At 37.6% G+C, this 24920-nt stretch overlaps 1 protein-coding gene across 4 annotated transcripts in view; it reads right to left on the minus strand.

Moving 5' to 3' along the window:
- The window catches only part of LOC109360589 (squamosa promoter-binding-like protein 14), a 5803-nt gene extending 1239 nt beyond the window's left edge, over window positions 1-4564 (minus strand). Inside the window, exons 1-10 of one of the 4 annotated variants that reach the window (XM_019605586.1) lie at window positions 4471-4564; window positions 3831-4350; window positions 3057-3232; window positions 2167-2987; window positions 1974-2048; window positions 1750-1857; window positions 1550-1667; window positions 1188-1323; window positions 962-1103; window positions 228-827 (exon numbers count right to left, since the gene is read on the minus strand). In XM_019605586.1, the coding sequence (XP_019461131.1) occupies window positions 228-827; window positions 962-1103; window positions 1188-1323; window positions 1550-1667; window positions 1750-1857; window positions 1974-2048; window positions 2167-2987; window positions 3057-3232; window positions 3831-4348 (2694 nt within the window). In that variant the 5' untranslated portion in view covers window positions 4349-4350; window positions 4471-4564. Of the gene's footprint in view, window positions 1-227; window positions 828-961; window positions 1104-1187; window positions 1324-1549; window positions 1668-1749; window positions 1858-1973; window positions 2049-2166; window positions 2988-3056; window positions 3233-3830; window positions 4398-4470 lie in introns of those variants that run through there. The other 3 variants (XM_019605588.1, XM_019605587.1, XM_019605585.1) reach the window with 3 other exon arrangements.

Consider the following 24920-nt stretch of genomic DNA (forward strand, 5'->3'; position numbering starts at 1 on the left):
CCCCCCAAGCAAGAGACATGCTATATACTTCAGGTATAATCTAAAATAGGAAATCCCCAGTTCAACAACAAATCAGGAAAATAAGTAAGTGATATCCCAAATAACTACATCGGGTAAGCTTAGTGTCTACATAACCAAATTAGATTACTTTCCTTCAATTACTTGGCATGAAAGAATCGGTAAAACTCAAACAAGGAAGAAATTTTCTTGATTGGGGAAAATTTTACCTCCTGTGGATCATTGGTTAAAGAGTCAATTACGCCCTCAGAATTTGATGTGCATGCTGCCAAGTGCAAAGGTGTAATTCCATCTTGGCCCCCGACATTAGGAGGAAATACAAATCTCCTTGATGTCTCATTTTTTAGAGGTATCGAATAACAGATGAGCAAATCAACCATGTTTCTGTATTTTCTTTTCACTGCTCTATTTAACAGTTGAATTGCATTAAGCATATTCACTGAACTCGCTGACAATGATTCCCCTTCTAAGTGTTTATCAACCAGCAAATCCAGAAGGGTTTTGACTAACATACAACAGTTCCTTTCCACAGCAAAGGTGAGTACAAACTTGAACCTATCCAGTGAATAATCTTGCACCTCATGCACATTCTGAAACCTTTCTCTCTGGAACAGCCAGCCAAGCTCATTCAAGAAGTGCAAAGCTTCTTCCCTAGATCTGGGCCTTCCATAATCATTTTCATGCTCATCAGAAATGGCATCGCATACTTCCTCCGAATCAAATTCAGACTCGAGCGGTCTCAATTCCTTACAAATGGTTGAATTAGCTATTATCACTGGAAAGCTGTCACCCTTGAAACCATTTTCAACCTGTTCATCAATGTAAGTCACATTACTTAAAAGCATACTTCACACATGCAAAAATTTCAAACAATTATGTGTCTGCATGCACACAAATCACTCTATAGTAATAAAATGCAAGATAATAGAATGAAGAGATCCACCTCAATGAAACAGCGACCCAGAACACCAGATGCATTCTGAACTTTAAAACCACTTAGTTTTATCTTATCATATGTATTACCATGATATGCAGATCCTATAACTTCCTCCGATGTATAACGGCCAGTACCTGTACAATGAATCCTGCAATATATAGGGACATACATTAAGGAAAAAATACCAGAGAAGCATTAAGAGAACATCCAAATAAGGGAAATCATTACTGACTTGGTGCCTGGAGTTGACAGATTTCTACCCTTCAATGAAATACAGGTTTCTTGACCACTAACAATTGCCAAAGGGGACACTGATATCACCTCTGGAGACCTCCATGTTCTCCATGGTTTGCATAAGCGAATATTTCCTGGAATTTCAGTTCAAATACATCTAACTCAACACTTCGATAATAAAAATCAAGCCACAAGGTTGCATTAAAATCTTGAGTTCGATTAGAAATCGGAAATTCAGTTAGTGTTTTTTTTTAAAAAAACTAGCCTCAAATAATATGGCTTCAACATAAAATATGCTGTCTAAAATAAGTAAAATAAAAAGAGACCATACTCTAGATCAGTAGTGGTTGAGGTACTCACCATCTTTATGCGACGCTAACCGACTGCCAGAATGAACCAGAAACCTTCCATTCCTCCAAAAATCAGAATTTGAATTTTGAAGTAAAGAATGAACACGTTGAAGGAAGTTTTCTTCTAGCTGCAAAAAATACAATATCCAAATCATCAACATGACAAAATCATAAAAGCTTCAAATGTGCGTAGCATCAGATATAACTAACTTGCTCCCAGGCAGCAGAGGACATTGTAGCATAAACTGATAAGACCACACAGCCAGGCCTTATGTGGCTCTCCAAGTCTGACGGCCTACTAGAAAGCCAGTTGTAAATCTAAAAAAAAAGTAAGTTAGTAACATGGTCACTTTCGCCAAAGGATGTTTTGTCACATTCAATAAAAATAATATAATCAGAGCAAAGTTTATAGGGCAGTTCCACAGTAGTTTCACCTGTGTTCGCAGTGTTCCTGGGAAATGGCTAGGATCCTTGTCAAATAGTTTAAACATTATTCTCCCAGTTCGATCCTGTAGGAAAATCACATAGATCCAATCCCAAGGATTATATATGTTTGCTTAAAGACATATGAATTGAAGTACAAATTTTAAGTCAACTTGAACCAGGGAAAGTGAAATCCCAAAGTACCTGAGCATCTGAATTCAAACTAGGAGGTGAATGGTCAGAGCCCGAAGATGCATACCCAGGTTGAAATGGTACACTTTGAAGTGAACCAGGTTGGATTCTGCTATTTGACCCATTGGAAAGGTGAAGAGAGATATTACAACTAAGATTTTGCCTAGCTTCCTTGTTTGCATTGATTTCTCTTCTAATTGAAAAGCTCTCAGGGTTGAGACCTCTTGTCACACCCTGCAAATTAAACTGCTTCTCCATAACAGGAGGAGAAGATGATAGTGACCTCTCTTCCACAGGGTTACTGCTATCAGATGAAAAATACTTTTGTGATGATACCATTTTTGGAAGGCATTCATTTTCTGGAGAGCAGCTAAATAGTTGCAACGGTAAATTCACTCGAACTTCTGGGCAATCCGAATCTTCAACAGGTGACTGGGAACTACCACTACTTCTTTCTCCTCCAACTGAAGTGAATTCTAGTGTTGGCCTTCTTGTTTGTAAATTTGCTCCAACAATTTGTTCAGCACTAGTCCTAGATTTCTCGCTGCCACTACTCTGACTGCAATTTTGAGATAGTGATGCAGTTGCATCCGGAACAGATGTCGACAGAGCAGTCGAAAGACCAGCAAGTAGGTCCTTAGTTAATGGGGCGGTGCTCTGGTTCAGTTTGTCATGATCATAGGATGAAGTTTGCACATTGCCATTGAAATTACCAACATTGAGCAACTTCAAGGCCAGATCAGCTGGCAAAGCCAACCTATTAAGAATCTGAAAAAGATGATCTTTATCTTGTGGAACTTGTGAGCCAATCTTACTTATTTCCTCAAATTTCCCTGCATGTAACAACAAATTAGCATAAACATAAGAAACAAAAAACCACTCACTACAAAATTCCCCCTTACCTTGCGAACGAGCTATTGCAGTCAACAAGCTACAAATTTCCATATTGCCTGTAGTCACATTCTCTGGCTGTGACGTAACATCTTCCTGTTGTGTTTTTCTTCTCCGACGATTATGCCCAGCAAGTCTTCGCCTACAACTCCGCTTCCCTTCATCAAACTCCGACAGAGGGTGAAATCTACAAAAGTCAACCAATATTTCAAAATGAAAATAATTAGTAAGAATAGCAATCACTACCACAGCAAAATCAATGAAGATGAAGCTAAAATAAATTCCACATCCATCAATTAAAAAAAAAAAACGAATGTATTAAAAATGGTAAAGGTAAGTCAATAAACATAAAACAAAGAAATATTTTTCCCACTAAGAGATGTCCACTACATGGATCCAGATAATGTTTTGCCACCAACCATGTCTATCAACAAATCAAGAGAGTCAACTAACAAGGCGTTGATCCAGATAGACGAAAAGGTCAAATGTTTGATTTCTGGGAGAGGCAGACACACGGATTATTTCCATGCCCAAAAAGTCACGGGATACCATTGGTTATACCAAAAAAAGTGAGAGATTCAGTCTCACCGCAATAGTAAGGTTGTTTGCCTTGTGACCTGAAGATCATGAATTCACATCCTAAAAATTGTATCATCACTTGTGAGACTGCATACAACCACCCTCCCAGAATCAAAGTCTCGTGCACTACGCCGCCTTTTTCCATGTGTATCAACAAATCATAAATTTAAAGGATGTGAGAAATTCTAAATCGGGAGTAATACTACCTGCTACACTGTTGGCAAAACCTTTGCAATTGATTAGATAGAAGAGCTTTAGAGGCTTTGCTATGAAGCTCACAAACTTTATGGCGGCGATGATAATCTTTAGCACTTGACAGATCTTCTCTACAGTTATCCACCTGACACGTAGGATACGACGTCGTAGCCGAAGAAGGTGAACCAGACCGCACCTTTTTATTAGGCCGAACCACCGTTGGGTCAGGTTCACCACGACCAAGATTCAACTCTAGTACTGTTTCATCATCAACCTCTTTGTTGTTATTGTTAGAATTAGTAACAACCACTGTGTTGTTATTTTGGGTCAAGGGTTTGCTCAGAAAATTGACACTGTCCCAAGACCAAGCCTTTGGGTTCCAATTTTCGTTAGTGGTTTGGTTTTGAAACAAATCATGTGACAGATCACGCTTCTTAGTATTATTAATCGTCATGGATGAAGATGAATCATGATATGAAGTTGGAAGTTTTGTTTTGTGGATGAAGATAGGAGGAGCTAGCTTTTCCATTTCTGAGAATAAAATAAATAAAAATTAAAGCAAAAGTGGTTTTATTGATTATATTAGAAGTTAGGAGATATATGAAAATGGAAGAGTTTGAAGAGATAAAAATACAGCTCAGCATCACGTACCTAATGAATGGGACTAATGAAAATTCATAGATCCAACTAGTTGATGAATTAGTGGGAAGCAGAAGAAGAGGTAGAGAGGGAGAGATGCTCTTTTTTTCTACCAGTAAGAATTATATCTCTCTTCAGTATGGAAATAATATATTCTAAACCATATTGGTTGTCCTTTTAATAAGTATTATCTAATATTTGATATTTTGATTATCTAGTTGGTTTCATAACAGTACACCAACACTTTATTAAAAATACTTATTTTAGTACTTAAATTTTTTTTGCATGTAACAATTTAATTTCTAAAAATAAAGTTTTAAATTAATATTAAATCATTTCAAACATAAGTTAAAATAATTTTTTTAGGTGTTATAAAATATATTAAAATGGATTAATTTGGTTCATGTTTAATATTTTTTGGACACAACATTCATACTCATGGAAAATTAAATTTTGAGTGAACAAAATAGAAATTTATTCTGTTTGTTTTTATTGCTTTATGAGTTATTTTGGTCTGTTGATGAAGTTATACTACAAAGTCTTCCATTTATGTACTGAGCTTGCAATAAATACATTCTTTGTGCGATTAGAGTGTTGCATGCAATGGCAGAAATGGTAAATTGAAGCAAGTTCGGGGACCATTGTGAGCACAGGAAAAATCGTAGAGGTTTCCAATGGCAAGGGACACAGCTCATAAGTCATAACTCATTCCGTACAAATTGGTTACTTTTACTTTTTGAGTTAAAAGGAAACGTAGGAGTACAAGTTTAGGATAGGATTGGAGTGGATTTGCACTGTTGTAGCCGTACTTTCTCCATCCTCACGGGTTTGGTATTGTATAGCTCTTTCTAGAGTTTATGTCGGTTTTGAGTTTAATGGGTTAGTTGGTTTAATTGGAAAATTTGTATTTTCTTCGGTTTGGCTCGATTTAATTACTAAAGCGAATTTCCTTTAGAATTGTGTGGGGATGGTTATTGAATGGGCCGATGGAAAATGACCAATATGTTGCTTAATTTCAATGGATGGGGAGATTATAGGGATGTTTGAAATGTACTATTATATGACGTATCACATTATCTAGTAATGAAATGGTATTAGACTCAAGTTCCTTGTTATAACTTGCATTAATTAAAAACATTTTACGGGGGCCTATGGGTATGTTAGAACTGGTAATCTTTATTTTCTTATAATATATTGGTAGTCATTAAACGCTCTAGGAGAAGTAGGCATAATTGGTCAAGCCCCATGAACAAATTTATGTGTCATCTTCTCTTTTATTTATCTATTGCTCTTTTATTTGATTGTTTATGATCAATATTGTGTATGATTGTTTATGTTGTACCAATAAGTGGTATTAGAGTTCATGGTTATGGTGGAACTTGAGTCTAATTATAACATTGTTATAGCAAGGAACTTCAGCCTAATATATAGCATTATTTTCTCTTCTCCATTTCAATAATAGATCATGTGAGACTTCATATAATAATATATTTTAAGTGCCACAAAAATCCTCACATTGATTGAAATCAACGAAGATCATGTTCTTTAGGAAATCTACACAACAATATTCACATTAACAAATATATGCCTCCATTTTTCTCAATGTCTAACTTTTTTAACACCTCTACCATATAAAAGCATGTTCTCCATTGGCATAAGTCTTATTGAGTATCATTAACGGTATTATCAAGGGCCTAATTCTCCAAATTTGTAGTGCAGCTTCATGTATCATCATTAAATGGAACATGTTACCTAGACTTCTATTATTAGGAAGTCTTTCAATATTAATGAACCTCTAATGAATTTACCAACAACTGCCATCTTCAATACTTAGCTCAGCCAAATCATGGACCTTCTTTGGCAAGCCTCAACTATTACAATTATTGTCTACTCTATAATCATAATTCAAAAGAACTATAATACTTCATTATAAAGATTATACCCACAACACACACCTTATATTAATGTCATCCAATGTTCGTGTCATACTCTTGCATCAAAGTCAATGATCACATCATACCCTACATCTCTACCAATCCACGTGTTACAAATTGCATCAAAGTCGATGTGTGTGTTACACCCTACATCACAATCAGTCTGCATCAGTGTACTTTTGTGGATCTTCTAGTAATTAACATCTTTCATCATGACGTTACAAACATTTCATGAGGATGCTCCACTTTTCATCTCAATGATATCATCCTCTCCAACATATAGAGAGATATTGTCAAGACTTGTCTTAGAGCTTGATATTGTCAACATCTAGAGATATTTCAAGACCTATCTATTTTCACCTTGGTCCCAATTCAATACATGAATTTATGGGTTCTAGATCCAACACATTTATGGTCCCACCATGTTTCATTCTCCTTCAATTCATCTAATTTATTCTCTCACAGTACCTTTGCTCACAAACAATCAAATAATAGACAAGATATAAATAGAAGATAAGAAGACAAAAAAATTTGTTAATTAAATTCCACCAATTATGCCTATACACTTATGAATGTGAGAGATATTTCGAAATTATTAGAAAATAAAGTTTAGAAACTACAACACATTTATAGTAATTAATGTTGTCATAACAAGGAATTTGACTATAATATTATTTTATAAGATAAGACTTCATATAATAATTTCTTCCTGACATCAACAATTATCACCACTTATCTCATAATTTGGTGCTCGGTCCATGTCTCTAAACATATAATGGTTGAATGGATGAGATCTGAACCCATATGTAGTTAGTTCATCAGCAAGTGATGAAAATTCTCTATCACTAAACCAGGCACGTAACTCTTTGTTTCATATATAATCGGTTATTACTGATATTTTTCATTAATCTTAAGTGATAATGTTAGGAAAATTGAGAACTAATTTTTTTTTCCTGTATAATGTAAAATTGGTACTTGCAAAAGTACCAAGCAGATAAATAGAATAAAGATTAGTAAAAAAATAACACCAATAATTTTAACATGAAAAAACTTAAAGTGAGAAGGAAACAACTAATGGATTTATTCAAAAAAATATCTCCACTATATAGAGTACGATTACAATATTTGAGTCTCTCTCACTAAGGGTAACAGTCAATCTTACCCAAAATGATGAAATACAAACTCTTTAATATCTAACTAGGCATACAGTCTCACACTAAGGTGGTATAAACTCTCTTGTTTTATCTTTATGTTTGTTTTTTCTCACTTGCTTATTATTTTCTTCTTCACAAGTTCCATTCATACAATGAATGAGAGGAAGACTTCATCATAAATACATAGTGAAATATTAATTTCAAGACACCTTAGAAATGATACTCCAACTTTCTGAGTTAGACTTGACATCAAAATTCAATGAGTAATTTAAAAACTTTGGAATAGCAATCATTTAATGTATTCAGTAGATCATCTACCAAAGTTTATTGATCACTATTCTACATCAATTAGGGAATATTCTCAGCAAATGATAATAGATTACTATTTTGAATTTTTAATTCAGCATTCTCTAATGTTAATAAAGTTTAAACATTAATCTAATATTAGTATATATTTGAATCATTCTTAATAAACTTATAAATGATATGACTCTCATTAAACTAATGTTTATATGGTTTAGGAGTTATTTCTACATTAGTTCTTTAAGGCGTACTTTAAAATAAATAATATGATCTTATCCTCAAGTGGTACATACAATAATATTCTTACCATCTTCTTTATATATGACTTCATTTTTTACTCAATTTATTTTATATAATTGTTCCATCTCGGTCATCTGAATGTCTTAACTGCCTAGGACATTCCCTCTGACTGAGCAAAGATCGGTCATAACCAATCAAAGGGCTTAGTCAGAATCATTCCCCTTATACTGGGTATTCTAGGTCGGGGATAGGACCACTTCTCGTCTGACACACCGCCAACAAAGAACTGCTATGCCACCTGTAATCACACATGCTCCCAGCCAACACGACAAGGAAAGACTGTGATACAGTTGTCAGACATGCCACAAACTACAAGTCAACTATGCACAGACTACGGTCCTTCCAGAGTCGTATGACATGGAAAAAGCAGCCCCAACAAGTTAGAATGGTCGGTCATGCCAACAATACCCCTAGAGTCACGTCATCCACCATAAATAGAGGTCTCCCCCAACAGGAAATATCATTCAATTCCTCACCATTATCATTATTATTCTCTATTTACTTCTCATATCTCATTTATTGTTATCGCGCATTACATCTTCAGTCTTAGTGACATGAACGTCGGAGAACCTTTTCAGGTACCTCCGCCTGCGGGTCCAAGTCTACTTCCATTCAGAACTAGAAGACCTCTTACCCGAACCTCTAGTTAGAACACACCGTTCATCCACAAAAGAACAATGGCGCCATCTTTGATATACCTACATCATGGAGACCACTAGAAATCAAGCAAACCTACCAGCAATATAGAACCAGCACCCAAAAACATGTCTCCCAACCATCATACACTCTCCATCCTCAGTGCAACCCTCACAACAAGCTAGTCGGAGCCACCACACAGCTCCAAAACAACCTCCGCCCACCACCCAACAATTCCTACAAATCATGGGAAGGTAGGCAGAGATAATCCAATAACAGGCCAATTTGTTGGCGGAACTCCACAAATCCAAACATGACTCAAGTTACTGACCCTCACGAATGGCCACTCGGGTACGTACTATCGAATCTGCTGGAGAATGATATCCAATCCACACACCACGCATGCACACCAAGACCAAAATCATTCTCACCTCTGCGACCATAACATTTGCGGGGCTAAACACCCCTTCACTAACGATATTATGTCCTACCCTCTACCAAAATACTTGGCCCGTCCGGCCAACATCGACCAATATGATGACACCTTAGATCCTCAAGATCACTACGATGTTTATGAGGCCTCTATACTCTTCCACGATGCAACAGACCCCATAATGTGTCAGGCCTTCCCGCTCACCCTGAAACGCACCGCACTCCAATGGTTCACTCGGCTAGCGTGAACAACATCAGTCAGTGGTCCACCTTGGCCAACATGTTCAATGTCTGCTTTATAGCCAGCAAGGAGCAACTAATATCGTCCTACACTTTGTCCGTAATTCAGCAAGGTCTGCACGAGTCTATCTGTGCATACTTAGACAAATTCAATGTTGAGGCGATGAAGGTCCAAACTTTAAGTCCTAACGTGGTCGTACATGTGCTGGCCATGGGTCTCAAAGATGGCCTCTTTAGAACCGAGCTAGCCAAGTACACCGATCTCACTACGGAAGACCTTTGCTCTAAAGCCCAACAAATTATTAATTTGGAAGAAACGCGCGCTACTCGGCCACCTGACGGGTAACATACACACAACCCTTCACGGAAAACAAAACGACCAAAATTTCATGACCACCAAGAGATAACCTCCCCATAGTACCCTACAAACCCAAATACGCGACCTACACCCCGCTAAATGCTAGCCGCTCCAGAATTTTGCAAGAATTTATGGCCATCCACCTCGTTCAACTCCCCAAACCCAATCCAAACAACAAGGTGGGGCCACAAGACCGATCAAATTATTGTCAATATCATAGAACATTTAGTCATATGAAAGACGACTACACCCAGTTGTAGGACACAATCGAAGACATGATACAGGTCGGCCACCTGCAATGCTTTATTGCAATAATATCACAACAACAATGGTCACCCCCATCACGTCGACCCAACCCTCCAAGGAGACGTTCCCATATAAGAAACCAATAGGGCCATCCTCCAAACAAAGGTCAGGCATATAGATATCGACCGAACAACCATAGGCAAAGAAGCCTGGTCGATATTAACACCATTTCTAGAGGATTTTCCATGGGCGACATGTCTTGGTCAGCCCAGAAACAATATGTGTGGGAGGTCATGCAAATGACCACCGAAAACACTCAAGTCAGCACACATGCTCCTCCCATCTCCTTTGACGATCGTGATTATGAGGGTGTCTTCCGGGAGTATGATGATCATGTGGTCATTACCGCAAAGTTGAATAACAAGAAGGTCGGCATACTCTTCGTTGACCAAGGGAGTTCGACAGACATTATGTTCTAGAATTTATTTGAGAAGATGAAGCTGAAAGACTGTGACCTACTACCTTACGATGAACAGTTGGTAGGTTTCATCGGCCAAGGAATACCTTTGTGTGGCTACGTGGATGTTTGGTTAGCCATGAAGGACCAACCATTTAGTAGAACAATTCAGGCAAAATTCTTGGTTATAAATTGCCACTCAACATACATTGCTATTTTGGGCCATCGAACACTCAACTATCTTGAAGTTGTGGTCTCCACACCACATTTGTGCATGATGTTTCTCTTTCCCAAACTCCTGGTGTGCACCATTTGGGGAAACCAGCATTGTGCTAGGAGCTGTTACTAAATGAGTCTCTACGGTCTCCCAACATCAAGGGAAGGGCTAGCCCTAACAAAAAGAATGAAAGGAGTGCACATGGTGGAGATGGATGATTGGGCTGATGGAGGAGAGTCTCATCCCCAATTCGACATTCATGTGTGTAAGGAGTTCTTGATTTATACAACGAGTTCGGTGGCCTAAGGGTCGTTTGGCCCATTTTTCCTAGCTCCCCTTGGGTGCCAAGATTGAACACTTACAACAGTGGCATATATGTTGCATCGACCCAAGCATCAAGACCCCCGAAGTTTTTTCTTTTCATGTTAAAAAACTGTAATGTCGACTCCACTCATGGTCGGACAACCCTGTGTAAAGCAACAAAATATATATGGTAACGAGATATTGTTCATTTCATGTTTTTATCGCAAGAATCTAGTCCAACTTCAAATACCCCTCAAGGCGCATACCATGTCCCTCTTCACGATGGTCAAATAACTCACTCAGGGAGCGGACCTTCTCCCCCCTGACCAGTGGTCCAACTTCAAATACCCCTTAAGGTGCGGACCATGTCCCTCTTCTATGGCGTCAAATAACTAACCCAAGGCGTGATCATTATCCCCCCTGACTGGTGGTCCAACTTCAAATACCCCATATGGTGTGGACCATATCCTTATCTGACGGTGGTCGAAGAACTCATCCAGGGCACAGACCTTGTCCCCTCTAATTGGTAGTCCAACTTCAAATACCCCTCTAGGTGCGAATCATGTCCCCCTTCGATGACGGTCAAATAACTAACCTAGGGCGCGAACCTTGTCCCCCCTAACAAGTGGTCCAACTTCAAATACCCCTCAAGATGTAGACCATATCCCCCGCGGTCAAATAACTCACCCAATGCGTGGACCTTGTCCCCTCTAACCGGTGGTCCAACTTCAAATACCCATCAAGGTGCGGATCATGTCCCCTTCGATAGTGGTCAAATAACTCATCCAGGATGTGACCATTGTCCCCTTCCTCCCGACTAGTGGTCCACCTTCAAATACACCTCAAGGTGCGGACCATGTCCCCTTCGACGATGGTCAAATAACTCACTCAGGATGCAGACCTTATCCCCCCTGAAGGTGTAGACCGTCTCCCCTTTGATGGTAGAGAAATAGTCACCAAAGGCACAGACTTTGTTCCCCTTGATCAGATTCACATTAAGGCCATTCAGCTTGGTCAGACTAAGAATTAACATAGAAAGCATCACTACCTTCGATTTCAGTAATATCTATTATCTATCCTTTCGGTTAACATTACCTTGTTCAGACTCAAACAATTATTTCTACAACTTCTATTTACGATCAAGTTCAACATTATTGCTTCTCCAAGTCGAAGTGTCTTGTTACATTCTAGGCATTTATATTCGACTTCCTTAGGTTACCCCCGGCAAATACTATCTTATTCAAGATTCAGTTACTTGTGGTAGTTATAGTTTCGGTCAAGTTCGTCTTATTCAACTCTTGGGCTAGCCCCTTCTTAAAGCAACGAGTCGCATACGGCCAACTCCGACCAAGAAAGCACTCAGTTTACTAAGTTATGCTATTATTAGAAGAGTTAAATCTGACCTACATATCTTTGGTTTCTAATTGTTATTCGAAGTATAACGGTCGACCAAGTTTTCTTATGTGATAGAATTATTGAATCAAGCTTGTTACTCAAGTCATTTCATGTCAAAGATACCTTATCAACGCTACTTAAATTCTCACAATACGGAAAGTAAAAGAAGGCAAGTCAAATATGAAAAAGATACATTCATTGATAAAGACAAAATTACACTAAATCCTACAACTATTGCAAGGCACTCAGACCTCCCCCTTCCCAGGCCCGACAAATTCACGATAGAGTCATCCTCCTCCAACAGTTATTCCCCATCTTGGACATACACGTTGACGCGTGTCCAAGACCAATCCTCGCCTGGATACACTAGACTGACTTGGGCAAAAGCATTGTCCCATGCAAGGTACGCCTCCTCTACCATCAAGCTAGAAACAGAATCTCATTCTGTTGGCAACCCATCCCTCTCCAACATAAGGGCAACCATCTCTTCGGTCAGTCGAGCAACCTCCTCTTGGGCTTGGTTGCGAGAGTCCCGAGTAGGCTGCCCTTGCGCATCCGACAACTTCAACTTATCATTGAGCTAACAGATCTTTCCCTTGGCCTCCTCAAAATGCGCTATCAGGCTGGCCATCTCATTCTAGGAACCGATCAGTTCTAGTTTGGTTGTCAGGATGACTCATTGCGCTTCCTCATACCAGTGGGTCAGACGGGACAACTCTTGGCTAGCCACCATTATCTGGGCCTCAAGCCCCTTCACCTCGCCCGCATGGGCCTCATTCACCTTCTACAGCTCAGTAGAATGCCAATCTCGTATAGCCTGAAGGGCCTCTCCCCTCAACCGCTCAACTATCGCGCCTTTGCCTTCAAGGTACTTGGAGATTCACACAACCATGATTGATGTCGCCCGAACCTGCCTCATCATGTTCCGAAAAAACGATGCATCGAAAACATCCTTCACCTCGTTGGTCACCAAGTTGATCTCGTCCGCCTCCGGAACAGAGAATCACGCAAGGGGCCAACCCTACATATCATCCATGCAAAGGTATTTTGAGTCAGATCTTCTTGGTTTAGTCTTTGTACATATAAAACTTATACTTGTCCCCTGATCCATATAGAGGTTCTGGCAAACCCGAACTTCAAAAGAGGGAGCATGCAATTGAGTGAAATTCGATGCATGTCCCAACACGACAACCTAGGTGTCACATCCTCCGGGAAGTAGCTAGTGAAGCCCATCACTTCCCGATCAACCCACCAATAGTGGGAGTCGGGGTCGTCCAATCCCTCGGAGATCGGAAACCTATCCGTCCTTCCCATGTATGTTCTTGACATCAACAACATGTTACCAAAAGAAGCATCAAATTTCGAACTAGATTCCCTATCCATGACTGAATGCCATTTCTTCATAAAAGCTGCCCGGTCCATCCCAACGACGCCCCTTCTTACCAATCTCCTCCTCTAATGGGCCATCAGGGTCGAGAGTGTCAAATCACTTGCCCCTATCTAGGCGATTAGATCCCTAAAACGAGATGACTGTGTGATAAAATTGGGTTGAGATCCAGACAGAACTTCCACCTCATCGAAACTAGACTCTAGATCGGTAATGAGGACAATGATTACAAAAGAAGAAAGAAAAAGAAGATACCTAGAAAGAAGTTTGAAAAGAGTTTAAAGGAGACAATGAGACGAGGTTAATCGACAACAAGTAGGTTCGATAGCAGAGAATTCAGAAAGCAAAGTGAAGAAAAGGAAGGAGAACCCTCCATATTTATAGACGAGGTTGGGCCAAGGCCACCCCTCACGGCCTAACTCAAAACATATCCTACTCGTTCAAAAGGCACGCAAATGCGATCCAACGACGATTAGAGTGACAATTAATGAGCCAGCGAGCCACACTCAAGTACTTTGCGCCGCAAAACGATCCAATAACCAAAAAGCATTAATGACGGCCAGTAATGTGTTGCACAAACCAGAAGGTTAACGACACCCTACTAATGCACCTAGAGTTTACCAGCATGTTCGCATAAAGAACATACTATTAGAGTGGGGGAAATTGTTCCATCCTGATCATCCGAACGTCTTGACTGCCTGGGACGGCCTCCCTTCTAACCGAGCAAAGACCGGGCATAACCAATCAAAGGACTTAGTCGAAATCATCCCCTAGAGCCATGTCCTCCACCTCAACCACTATAAATAGGGATATCCCCCAACAGGAAGTATCATTCAATTCCTCACCACTTGTCATTATTATTCTCTACTTACTTCCATATCTCATTTATTGCTCCTGAACATTACCTCTTCAGTTTTACTGACTTGATCGTCGGAGAACCTTTTCAGGTACCTCCACCGGTGGGTCCAAGTCTACTTCCATCCAAAATCAGAAGACCTCTTATTCGGACTTACAGTCTGACCATACCATTCATCCATAAAAGAACAATATCTAATTTAATCAATTTGCATTTTAATCGACGACTAATTGATTGAACCAGAATCCCAATAATATGCTAACCTAATTGATAATCGGTCTAGATTTAATAAGATTATTTTTAATGTAAAAAATGGATAACATTCAAATAAGTATGACAATATTAAGTTAGGACTAGGGGTGGCAATATGGGTCAGCCCGGCCTGGCCCGTCTTTGGCCCGTCAGAATATGGGCTGGCCCGACCCAACCCTTATTGTTGAAAGGGCTCAAAATGTCAGTTTGATCCATATTTGGCAAGGCTGGCAGACCGGCGGGCTGGTCCGTTTTGTTTTTTTCAAAACACACATTAAAGTTTTAGACAAAAATAAATAATTCAAACAAATCATAAACGTCTTTTAAAACAAAAAATTACAAACAAAAGACACAATCTCATATTAACATATTGCATTAGTACAAAACTTGTAAATTCTAAACAATAAACCACCATAGTCTTAAACTTTTAGTCTCATAGTTCACAATAGAGCTTATAACTCCTAGTTTTAAAAAGTGTATAAGAATCAAAACTATTATATTATAAATCAATCATAATAAAGTATATATAGTACTCAATTTAATTTGAATTCAACTGCATTAAAAATATAAACTGAAACACGTTCGAATTCTATTAATTTTCCAAAAGGAATCAAAATCAGTAGTCGTGTTTGAGTTTCTAATTTTCTATTTCAATTAATTAAATGTTTAAATTTGATTCAAACACCCCTAATTGTCGGTGAAACTCCACCTTTATCTGATAACAAGTACAATAATTGGATAAGAGTGAAGATAATAGATAAATACATAATGAGATATTAAATATTCATTTTACAAAGAGAAAGAAGAATTATATGCTTAAGTATCCACACATAAGTTAAAATTGTAAAAGTTTAATCTTAATTACAATGAGCAACATGATAGACAAATGAACTTTAATCTTAATTTTGGCCCACTGGGTCAGCCCGGCCCTCTATAGCCCGTCTAAAAAATGGGCTTCCAAAACAGGTTGAATACGGGCTTTTGGGCTAAAACCCCCAGCCCAGCCCACTAAAAACACCTATCCGAACGGGCTGGCCCGTTAGGCCAAGCCCATTTTTCCATCCCTAGTTAGGACATCCACCCTAGGATTTTTATCGGTTGTTGAAACTCATACATTTGCTAAACCTCAAAAGTTAGTAGGGATTCTCTTGTCAACATTTTTTTTTTGGATTCATACTCATTTTTCTTGAGATAAGCCGTTTTAATTAATGAATAATTTTGTACTTGAATAGGATGTCTCATAATTAAATAGATGAAATTATAAAAAAAATAAGGTGAGAAAAGCATAACTTAAGTAATTGTTGCTATCTTATGATTAGCAGAGCTTTTTGAGTATGAAATAATCTAAAGCCAATGTTAATAATTAAGGTTCATATTCCTTGAGACTTAGTGGTTGACAATCCTAAGTATTAAGAGAGAAAACAAAGACACTATCAATTGGGTTGGGCTCCTCTCCAATATTGGATTAAGAAGAGAAACAAAACTTGTTTTATTTTTTATTTTTTAATTGAAATATAATTTAAATCATAGTAGTTGAAGAAAATAACTTATCACGTGTCATAATCCTAGTCCAACATTAGAGAGGATCTCATCAATATGAACCATATAGTTAGTTGCACATCCCACCCAAAAGAAGTGAAATTAAGGAGCATCATCCTAAAAATGCTAAGAGATTGACATTGGAACACCCTCTAAAGTTAGAGTTCACAGCCTCCAAAAACTAGGGTAAGCACGAGGCTTGTGTAACTGGGATGAAGATGCCCAAAGAATCAAATGTGACAAAAGATATTGTGTAGCAAATCTTAAGCTCACGATTTCCTAATGTGCTACATTTCCTGAGAGCAAAATACAAGGGCGAATACATTATCAAAAGTATATTTACATAAAGGTAGTTGTGTGCATCATGTTAACAGAACGTCCCTCTTGAATTTGAGCATATGAATTAGCTAGTATATGAATGATTCATTCGTTAGTCAACATTATTAATACTTAACCTTTTGAGATTAGAATCAATTATTGAAGGAAAATAATTATCTTGTAAGATACAAATAATAATTTCTCATCACTCTTAACCAATATATATATATGCACACACACGAGAAGTCTTGATAATGTTGAGTTGGGTATTTTCTCTAATTGAGTGACAATTTACTTTAACGTGCTTTGTTCACACATAAACTAGATTGAAAGATAGTTACAAAATTGGCTAATGAGTTAGAAAAACTTTTTATATTTCAAGTGAGTGGAATATTAGTCTTTTCATTTAAAATTTACTTCATTAAATATTAGGGAACTCCTTGATTGTGTAACATGCATTTTAAAACATTATCTTGAAAACTTGGGTGCCTGGGTCAGCGAGTTAAAGGTGGGGGCTCATATTGGGTCAACAACACAAATTTGTGATTTATTTGTTTCACATTTCCTTTGATCATTGATGTGCTAAACGTGGTCTAACCTAGTAATGGTAAAAGGGATTGTTCACCCTATTTACCTTGTGTGATTAAAAGACCCACAAAACAAAAGCTGTTGTGGGCATGTTCGCTTATATATTAGACAAATTCTCAAGTCATGCATGTTTTAAAATGAATAAATGAGACACTCGTTGACATTGATAAATATTGAAAAAAAAGAGAAATCCACAAAACTAAATAAAAATAAATTGAAGAGACAACAAAACTTTGATTTACTATATAAAATTAAACAAAATATATTACATCACAATTTTCTTAGTCATTAAATTAAAGTATATTAATCACAATTTATTTGAGTTTTGACTCTTTATTTACACAATAAAGACATGTTTCACTCAATAAGTATGTCTATGGGCTTAATGGACAAAGTGAGTTAGGCAGAGTGAACAAATAAACTAAATTGCATGTCTTCTCCAGGTATTGTTCATTTTGTGTTTACTAGTCTTAACCAATTGCTCCAATAGAACTTGGAAGTTTACTCTCAAGTAAAAAAACAAAGCCAACATATGAGTATCTCACTTTTTATCTTGTGAAGTGATCAAATCTCACTTTTTATCTTGTGACCTGAATAAACAAATTTTAATTTGCCACATATAAGTGACACATCAAAATGGTCATGGCAAAATGAATAATGCATGTTGGGCCGTTGCATAGCTTGCAAATTTTTTTATGGGAAGAGCATTAGTTTTTTTGCCAGTTTTACCAAACCTACTTGTCCTGAGTATTCCTATTAGGCAATGTTGGGGCCAGTAGGCTTTACGATTAAAAATGCTAAAACTCAAATTAACTTTAATGCAATGTGATTTAATGCTTTTAAAAAAATTATGATATAATGATTTGTTTGAATTCATATAACCAACAAGATGTTGGTCTAGTGGTGTAAGGTTTCGCTAGATCTCGGGATGCCCAAAAGGTCAAGAGTTCGATTCTTATGAACGACACTTGTTAGAAGGAGTAGTCACACATCCCAAAATTGATTAGTTTTTTACCCAAAGGGCAAGGAATACCTTTAGTAGTATAAAAAATCATATAACACATGAAGGCTTTTTGTTTGTTCTCTTCAACTTTGTTAGTTTTCATGATCTTTTTATTTTTCTATAGATTATCAGCCGTTTTGCCATTATTGAATTTTTAAACTTAAAGAAAGTGAACATTAGCTTAGTTTATGGACTACAAAACGTGAAATCAATTTGAACTTCAGAAAAATTAACATTGATGTAATTTATCAACTAACACAAGGACACCAATTTAGTTTAACTGATCCCGCACACATGTTCATGATATGGACTATTTCTGTAATAAAGATTTCATAACTAAATATTTTCTTTTTTTGGCAAGTAGTTAGGTGACAATTTTTCTGATTAGCTATAAATAGCATAGGCTTTAACTGTTTGAGTTAGTTATTCATTTTCTTAAAAAATGGAATGTATTCTTGTAATCTTTTCTCTCAATTCTTCAATCAATAAGACAAATTTGGGATTCTTTCTTTCATAGGAACCCTTGTTTCTTATTCAATCACTTCTTCGAATTCCAATAATTCCTAGAATCTTTCTTCCACCCTTAACAATTGGCATCAGATTTAGTCTTTCCTTGGATAATTCGAGCTTCCATGGCAGAATCTAATAGAAGCCAAGCATCACTCGGCGAAGTAGAAGAACGATTAGAAAGTCGTATGTCTACAAAAATTGAATCCAAAATGATGGAGCTGACAGGTTCCATTAAAAATCTTTAAGTGATTCGTTGAAGCAAACTATGGAGGAGCTATTGAAAAATAACAGTGATGGAGTCGAAGATTCAGCAAGATCTAGAGCGGTTCATCCAGGTGAGAAATGTGATACTTCTCACTGTTCGTGTGGCACTCATTTATCACGATTCAATTTTCCTCGGTTTAAGAGTGAAAATGTGAATCAATGGGTTTACCAGTGTGAGATGTATTTTCTGATTGATGGTACACCTGAGGAGTTCAAGGTGAAATTAGCAGTGGTACATTTCAAAGGAAAAGCTTTAAAGTGGCACCATGAGTTTTTTAAGTCATTATGGACCACTTCTTGGCCAACTTGGAGGGAACATGTCAAGATTCTCATAGATATATTCGGGGAAGTGTGTGAGGACCCTATGGTGGAGCTGATGAAGTTGAAACAATAAGGGTCTATGGCTGATAATCATGACAAATATGATGCAATAATCACGAGGCTTGAATTGACTAAAGAATATACTTTCAACTACTTCTTGGGAGGTTTGAAGCAAGAAGTGCAAATGATGGTTCGTATATTCCAACCCCATTTTGTGAGAAAGGTTTTTACCATTGCAAGATTGCATGAATCTGCTCAAAATCCAAATTCATTGTCGAATTTACCTACCAAAATGATTAAGCATATTCCTAATGGTAAACCTATCATTACTTCTAAACCCACACCTGCAATGGAGTTACATGGGGACATGCTTAAACTTAAACCTTGGTCTACACGCAGTTTAACCCCTGCATTCATGAATGAAAGAAGAGTAAAAAGGTTATGTTACTTTTGTAATGCACCTTATACTCAGGAACATAGCCTCTCTCATATGAAGTTGCAATTACAAGTTATGAAGGTGGATGACAGTGGTCAAGATGATAATTGTTGGGGATGTTTGAAATATGTTATTATGTTAGTCTCACATTGTCTAATATTGAAATAGAGTAGAGTAACTAATGTTATATATTGGACTCAAAGCACCAAATAGAAACACCTCGTGGGCAGGTGGGCCCATGGATGTGCTAGGGTTTGTAATCCTTATTCTCTAATAATATCTTGGTAGCCGCTCAACGCTCTCGGGGACGTAGGCGCAATTGGCCGAACCCCGTTAACAAATTCTCTTGTTTATTCTCTTCTATTTACTCTTATGTCCTTTATTTGATTGTTTGTGGCCAGACGTCAGATAATGGCTAAAGAGGGTGAAGGTGTGGTGGCTAGACAAGGTGTGTCAAAGGTGGTGGCAAAGATATAGTAGATGAGTTGAAGGAGAAGAAAATATGGCAAAACTGTTGTGGGGCGATATATGTTGATCCAGAATCCCAGAAATTCATGTACTAGATTAGGATCAAGGTGAAGATGGAGACTCATATGTTGAGTTTTACCCAAAGATAGGTGCTGACAATGTCTCTCTAGGTGTTGAGAGAATGTTCTCATTTAAGATGAGATGTGGAATATCCTAATGGTGTGTCTGAGACGTCATAGTGAAGGATGTTAATTGTTAGCAGATCCACAAAAGCACAGAGGCGCTGAGTGACTTTGATGTAAGGTGTAACATGGGCATTGACTTTGATGCAAGTCGTAACACGAGCATTGATAGAGATGCATGGGTGTGACATGGGCATTGGCTTGGATGCAAAGATGTGAAACAAACATAAGTTAGCATTGACGCAAGGTGTGTGTTGTGGGTATATTCCTTATGGTGGAGTATGATAGTTCTTTTGAACTAGGATTGTCGAATAAGACAATGGTGGTAGCGGTTGAGGCTTTCCAAGGAAGCTCCAATGTTCAGTTTGACTGAATATTGAAGAGGACGATTGTTACGAACTTTTGTGTATAGGTTCCAATATATCGAAAGACTTCCTAGAAATAGGTGGCTAGGCGGCGTGTTCCATTTGACGGCGGTACGGGAAGCTGCACTAAAAGTTTGGAGAGCTAGGCACTTGGTAATATCATCAAGGATACTCAAAAGGTATATACTGTGGGGGAGCAATTAAAGAGAATTAGATATTGAACAAGGTGAAGTCATATATTCGCTAAGGTGAAGATTCTTGTGTAAATTTCCTAAGGAGCGAGATATTCATCTATTTCAATCAAGGTGGAGATTGTTGGGGATGCTTGAAATATATTATTGTGTTAGTCCCACGTTGTCTAGTATTGCAATAGAGTAGAGTAATTAATTTTATATATTGGACTCAAGTTCCTTGTTATAATGTGCACCAAATAAAAATACCTCATGGGCAGGTGGGCCCATGGGTGTGCTAGGGTTTGTAATCCTTATTCTCTAATAATATATTGGTAGTCGTTCAACTCTCCCGAGGACGTAGGCGCAATTGGCCGAACCCCGTTAACAAATTCTCTTGTTTCTTCTCTTCTATTTACTCTTATGTCCTTTATTTGATTATTTGTGACCAACGCTGCGCAACGATCTCTTTCGCTGTACCAATAATAATCTTGGATGGGAAGATAAGATTTATGGGAATGATTATACTGAGCCACAAATTTCAGTCAATGCACTAACAGGTATGGCTAACTTCAGAACAATGAGAGTTACAGTCCACTTTAACAAGAAGTCATTAGACATTCTAATTGACACTAGAAGTACACATAATTGGATGTCCAAAAAGCTAAGAAGATTGGTTGTAGGATTGAGCATTTTGAACCCTTGATGGCAGTATTGTTAAAAATGTACCGGTTATCAAATCGGTCAAGGTACTGATATGATAATACAATGGTTCAACCGGTGATTCAGTAATTAAACCGCATGCCGGTTAAACCGGACATACATGCTTATATTTATATTTATATATATATATAAACCTAACGACAACAAAAAATCCAAATCCGTATATACTCAAATTTATAATTCATATTCATAATCTACTCAAAATTCACATAAACAAACAACTTTTAAGTCTTTAACAAAATCAAAGTCTAAATTACAAAACATATATCAATCCAAAAGTATCACTTAACAATCACAAAATATAAATAAATGATACAAGTTCACAACTCACTCTACAAAACAAATAAATTTGGAGTTTTAATATTTAACACCAAAGAGTCAAAGTTATCTCATATGTAGATTATATTTTTGTACTAAATCCTATCTTCAGACAATACTCCAAGATTACACACATGTCACTGAGATTACACACGAATGTTAGAACCAAAAGGTGTAATCTAAGTATGTCTTGGAAGCATGTGACTTGAAGTGTTGAAGAATGGTTAGAAAGATGGGTCACCTTGTAATGAGTTTTTTAAGTTTTAAAAAAAAAACAAATATGTGTATAAACCGCACGGTTTAGTCAAATACCAGTCAGTTCACCGGTTTTGACCGGTTTTGATACTTGGCATATTCAACATCTGTACCGTACCGGTTAGGGGTCCAGTTTTCTAGTCGAACCGGCCGGTACGATATGGTTTTTTCATCATTGATTGATGGTTACTGTGGCTGATGGTACCAGACTGAAGATTTCAGCAGTGGCCAAGAATTTTTCCTAGACTATACAACACACAATCCTTACTTAGGATGTCATCTTCATTCCCCTAGGTTGTTGTAATGTTGTTTTGGGAATAGAGTGGTTTGTGACCTTGGGTTACATTACATGGAATTTTGACAAGCTCACAATAGATATTACTGTCCAAGGTAAGAGACATGTCCTAAGAGGATCTTCATATAATAGTGTTAAAACCATTAAGCAACAACATTTGGAGAAAGCTTTAAATGAAGGAGTGCATTTGTTAATGATACATTTATGCACAATGGAAGGAGTCGTGTTCTAGTCTATTACTACACATGCAGAACAACCTGCAATTCCAATTCAACTATAACACATACTGGTGCAATTTGCTGGTGTTTTTGCAAAACCAACTCAATTACCTCCAATAAGGGAGGGGAATAATCACCAAATTCCACTTCTACAAGGATCTGACCCAGTGAATAAAAGACCTTACAAGTATACTAAGCATCAGAAGGATATTATTGGCAAGTTGGTGCAAGAAATGTCAACTTTTGGGGTCATTCAAAACAGTAGCAATCCTTATGCTAGTCTTGTGGTGTTGGTAGGCAAGAAATATGGGTCTTGGAGGCTATGTGTTGACTATAGAGAACTGAATAAGAGGACAATGTAGGACAAATTTCCTATTCCTTTGGTGGAAGATCTCATGGATGAATTGTATGGGTCAACAATTTTTTCCAAGCTGGACTTAAGGGCTCGGTATCACCAAGTCAGGATGGAATCCTCGGATGTGCACAAAACAACATTCAAAACTCACATAGGGCATTATAAGTATCTAGTAATGCCCTTTGGATTATCAAATGCTCCAACAACCTTCCAAGGACTCGTGAATGCAGTTTTCAGTAAGTTCCTTAGAAAACTCATCTTGGTATTTTTTGATGACATACTCATATACATCAAGTCTTTACTTGAGCACTTAGATCACATTGCAAAAGTATTATTGTTAATGGAGGAAAACTGTTTGTTTGCAAAGAAGTCTGAGTGTTACTTTGGGGTTGGGAAGGTGGAATACCCACGACACTTTATCTCCAAATAGGGTATTTCTACTGACCCTACTAGAATAGAGGTTGTCAAGCAGTGGCCCTTGCCTAAGTCATTAAAGCAATTAAGAGAGTTTTTGGGGTTAACATGATACTATAGAAGATTTGTGAAAGGCTTTGGTGGGGTGGCTAAACCCTTAACTTCAATGTTGAAGGTGGATGGGTTTTGTTGGACACCTTAAGCAAAAGAGGTTTTTTCACAACTTAAGGAGTCACTTGTTACCACCCTAGTGATGGTTCTTCCAAACTTATCTAAGACTTTTGTGGTTGAAGTAGATGCTTCAGGATTTGGGTTGGGTGTAGTCTTGATGCAAGATCATCATCCTCTAGCATTTATTAGCATAGCCTTGAGCCTACAACAGTAGTCCCTATCTACCTATGAGAAGGAACTACTCGTAGTGGTCTTTGTTGTCCAAAAATTGAGGCATTATTTGTTGCATAGGGATTTCCTCAATATAACTGACTATAGCAGTTTGAAGTACATGTTGGACTAGAGGTTCAATACTAATTTTCAGCATAAGTGGTTGGTCAAATTGATGGAGTTTGATTTTACTATTGAGTATAGGCAAGGGAAGGAGAATATTGCAGTTGATGCTTTTTCTAGGATGCACACTTTCAATGCATTATTGGTTCATCAATTGGATTCTTCTTTGATAGACAGAGTTAAGCAGACTTGGGCTAGTGACGAAGGATTAGCCAAATTGATGGACCAATTACACAAGGACCCTTCTTCTCACAAACATTACAGCTACCTTACTAGTGAACTTAGAAGGAAGGGAAAGTTGGTAATTAGGAAGGATACTCAGTTAAGGATTGATATTTTGCAATGGCTCGATACAACTTCTACTAGTGGACATTCAGGCAAAAATGCAACAATTCAAAGAGTCAAGTCACTAGTTTTTTGGATAGGATTGAATAAGGATGTGAAGGACTTCATTCAGAGATGCCAAACTTGCCAACAATGTAAGTATGACAATGTTGCTTCACCTGGTTTACTGCAACCTCTACCTATTCCAGAACATGTTTAGCAACACATAACTATGGACTTCATTGAAGGATTACCCACATCATTTGGCAAATAGGTTATTTTTGTTGTGGTGGATAGATTAAACAAGGTTGCACACTTCATGACATTGTCTCCTCCCTATTCTGCAACAAATGTGGCTCAATCCTTCTTGGACAATGTCTTTAAACTGCATGGGTACCCAAATTCTATTACTAGTGATAATG

This window comes from Lupinus angustifolius, chromosome LG11 (assembly GCF_001865875.1).
Source record: "Lupinus angustifolius cultivar Tanjil chromosome LG11, LupAngTanjil_v1.0, whole genome shotgun sequence".
NCBI classification, from domain to species: domain Eukaryota; kingdom Viridiplantae; phylum Streptophyta; class Magnoliopsida; order Fabales; family Fabaceae; genus Lupinus; species Lupinus angustifolius.